Source organism: Alligator sinensis, unplaced genomic scaffold, assembly GCF_000455745.1.
Source record: "Alligator sinensis unplaced genomic scaffold, ASM45574v1 scaffold1165_1, whole genome shotgun sequence".
NCBI lineage: Eukaryota > Metazoa > Chordata > Crocodylia > Alligatoridae > Alligator > Alligator sinensis.
Genome location: NW_005842477.1, coordinates 702,557 through 705,734, shown reverse-complemented (window position 1 = coordinate 705,734; position 3,178 = coordinate 702,557). Strand labels below are relative to the sequence as shown.

At 59.8% G+C, this 3,178-nt stretch overlaps 1 protein-coding gene across 1 annotated transcript in view; it reads right to left on the bottom strand.

The window, feature by feature from the left end:
* Positions 1–3,178, bottom strand: part of UBE2Q1 (ubiquitin conjugating enzyme E2 Q1) — an 11,882-nt gene that overhangs the window by 4,946 nt on the left and 3,758 nt on the right. The window contains exons 2-5 of the mRNA XM_006031000.2: positions 2,890–3,030; positions 2,471–2,575; positions 2,021–2,125; positions 1,360–1,410 (exon numbers count right to left, since the gene is read on the bottom strand). Coding sequence (XP_006031062.2) covers positions 1,360–1,410; positions 2,021–2,125; positions 2,471–2,575; positions 2,890–3,030 — 402 coding nt within the window. The remainder of the gene's footprint in view (positions 1–1,359; positions 1,411–2,020; positions 2,126–2,470; positions 2,576–2,889; positions 3,031–3,178) is intronic.

The window sequence follows — 3,178 nt, the reverse complement described above, 5'->3', positions numbered from 1 at the left end:
GCATGCCTGGGAGGGAGTCTCCCCCAATCCTGCCCCTCTCCACTTGCCTCGGGACGAAGCTGATGGAGGCTACTGGTGGGACCTGCAGCACTGTCCTCACCAAGGCCCACACCAGCTCCCTGTCTCTCTCAGGGCAGCCTGAGGCTGCCGGACCCTCAGAGCACCTGTGCACAGCAGACTGCACTAGTGCAAACCTCCACCCCAGGCAATCTTTCAGCCAGGAGGCTGGAGCACTATGGCTCCTGTCACTAGGGAAGAAGCTGCTAGCAGGTCTTTGTTGCCTAGATGCCAACACAGAGCCCTGAGCTAGGATTCATCCTCTGTAAGCAAATGCTCACAGACTCTCCAGGGCAGCTACTGCTCTTCAGGATGAAGTGAGCACTTGGGGAAGGGTGCAGGGGCTTGGAACTCCTCAAGCTGTTCAATAACTGGCACTCACAGCCCTGCCCCGGGGCAGCTCCATGGTGCCAGACCCAGGGCCCAGCTGACATACCACCCGCACAACAGAGCCCTTGGCCCATCTGGCCAGCCTGTCGGTAGCACACCAGTGCAAGCCCCAGGCCCAGGATGAGAACATGATGCCTTCCTCTAGCCTTTCCCATGCTCTGTGAGCAGCCATGAGCTCCCAGGCTGTTTACCACTAAGGCTTCCTGCCCACCGCAGCGAGGAGACCCACGTGCTGCCTCCTGCCAGGCCTCCCTGACTGCGGCTCAACAGGATGCCCTCTGCCCTGTGCACCCCTAGTGTCCTGGATCCATGCCCTGGCAGCCAAGGGCAGAGAACCCACGTGCCCAGCTCCCCAAGCAGGGCATTCAGGAACCGTCACCATGGAGACACTCTTCCATTCCACCCACGTCAAGAGCTCTTTAGACCTCAAAGTGAGCTGCCAAAGCCCGGGAGCTTCGCAGCACGCGGATTCTCAACCTTTGGCAGAGCCCAGCCGCCCACATGCCCCCATGGTGGTGCGCATGCTTTGGATCCCACCCTGCCCTCTTTCCTCAGGAGTGGGATCTCCTTGTGTTTGCCACATCAGCTCAGAAGACTCAGCACCAGGCAAAGCAGAGCCCAGTGGGTCAGTGTCAAGCTCTGGACAGTGGACCAAGCCTAAGGACCTGTTCCCTGCCTACCCAGCATCACGCCTGGCTACTGCCAGCCTTCATAACAGCCAGATGCAGACAAGCAGGCCACTCCCTTGAGGTTCTCGGTGAATAGGCCACAAGGAACCAATCCTGAGTGCATGCACTCAGAAACTGCCCCAGCCGAGCCAGCACCAGGGGCTCGTGCTGCACTGCATGGACTCAGTGCCTTGGCTCCTTTCATGATCCCCCAGCCCCACTTGACACAGAAGAGCTCCCTTACCTCTGGCATTTCCTCATCTTCCTCTTCAGAAGATACTTCTTCCTGTGTGCTCTGCAGCAGTGGGGTGACAAGGGAAAGGGTCAGACCATCCTCCTCTGACATGTCCCAGACCACTGCCATCCTGGTGGGGAGAGCTACCCACACAAGGGACTGGCAACCTGCCAGCTTCTGTCCCAAGTGGCTGTGCCCAAGCTCAGGCAGTGCCCACCTAAAGGAGGCCCAGGAAGAGTCAGATGTAGTCCTGTGCCTCACTAAGCCTGCAGCAGGCCACAGCCCACCCCAGTCTGACTGGGGAGTCATGCCAAGAGCTCAACCTCACCAGCTGTTCCGCCCAGGGAACTGCCTCCGTAGCTGAGCCTGGGCAGTATCAGGAGGCGCCCAGGAGCGCCCCTCAATGGTCACAACACGCAGAGTATATCAGGGAGGGAACAGATGCTAATCTACCCACCATGCCCCACAATGAGCTGGGAGATACCTTAGCCCTGCAAAAAGACAGCATTGTGGGAAGACTTCCCAAGCTAGAGAGCTGCAGAAACAACTCTGTAGAGACTGCAGGCTTGGGCTGGTCACACCCAAGAAGGCTCACAGCAGCGTGGAGCTGCAAAGAAGCCACCTGAACAGCCACATCTCTCTTGATGCAGCCTGGTGGAAGCCGGCTCACCTGTTCTGCCGGGAGAGGCTGGTCCAACATCTCAACATCTGGATGCTGCGGGAGGTTGTAGAGTTTGCACAGGTCCGAGATTATCCGCTTCAGGTGCTGCAAGAGCTGCCCAAGGAGGAGAGACCAGCAAGGTGAGAGGAAGCCCCAAGCCCCAGCCATGGAGCACAGCCAATGGCACCATGCTTCTCTGCAAACAGGCGAGGGCCTGGGGACAGCCCAGAGTTGCATCCTGCTGGACACGGCCCTTCCGAGGATGAGCATGGTGCTGTTGCAGCCACTGTGTGAAGGGAACCCACGTCCTAGCAGAAGGCAAAGGCCTGGGGGTCCCAGCTAGACAACCCATCTCCTTCCAGCACAACAGACAAGCACTGGAGAACAGGCAGACAGGCAAGCGGCAGCCTGAGGAGAAGAGCACCCAGGAATTCCCCGATATCACAGTGCCCTCCTCACCAGGGTATTTCCTTTCCTGACTTCCACTAGCCTCTCCAGGATAGCTGCCAGGTTGGGATCATCGGACTCCACGGACCATATGGGGGGAACAGCTGGGTAAGACTCCTGCAGGGAGAGGAACCCATGAGCTGGCTGCACTGCTGCAGCGGCCTCTGCCCAGGCAGCTGCCCTGCACCTCCCACAAACCAGCCCCATGAACCACACAGCACAAGTAAACACTCTCCCCATGCCTCCGCTGATCCCGGGCAGAGGCAGAACCAACCGCAGCTCCGAGAGCACAAAGCTGCTGGCTGCTCGGCTCCTTTGACCCCCAGATGGGGTTATCTGCACCTCACCAGGTGCCCTGCCCTGACAAGGGGAAATGACCCAGCACCCTGCTCTGCAGACCTCGGTGCCCAGCAGCTCCCAGAGGCACGCACCAGGAAGGCGCCTGTTAGAGCCCAACAGCCGAGAGCATCAACTGCACCAAACACGACGTCCTCTGGCAAGTTGTCCTGATCCTGCAATGGGGCCACCGGCTGGTGGGAAGATTGCGGCTCCCACCCCAACCCTGGGTCCTTCTAACCCGAGCTGCAAGGCCCGGCCAGGCAGGACGGATGCTGCATGAGTGCACACAGCATGCCGGGGGCTCCCCAAAGAGCTCTCCCAGCCTGGCGCTCACCACCAAGCAGTGCTGGCACTCGTGGCAGCCTGTGGCGTGCACCCGGC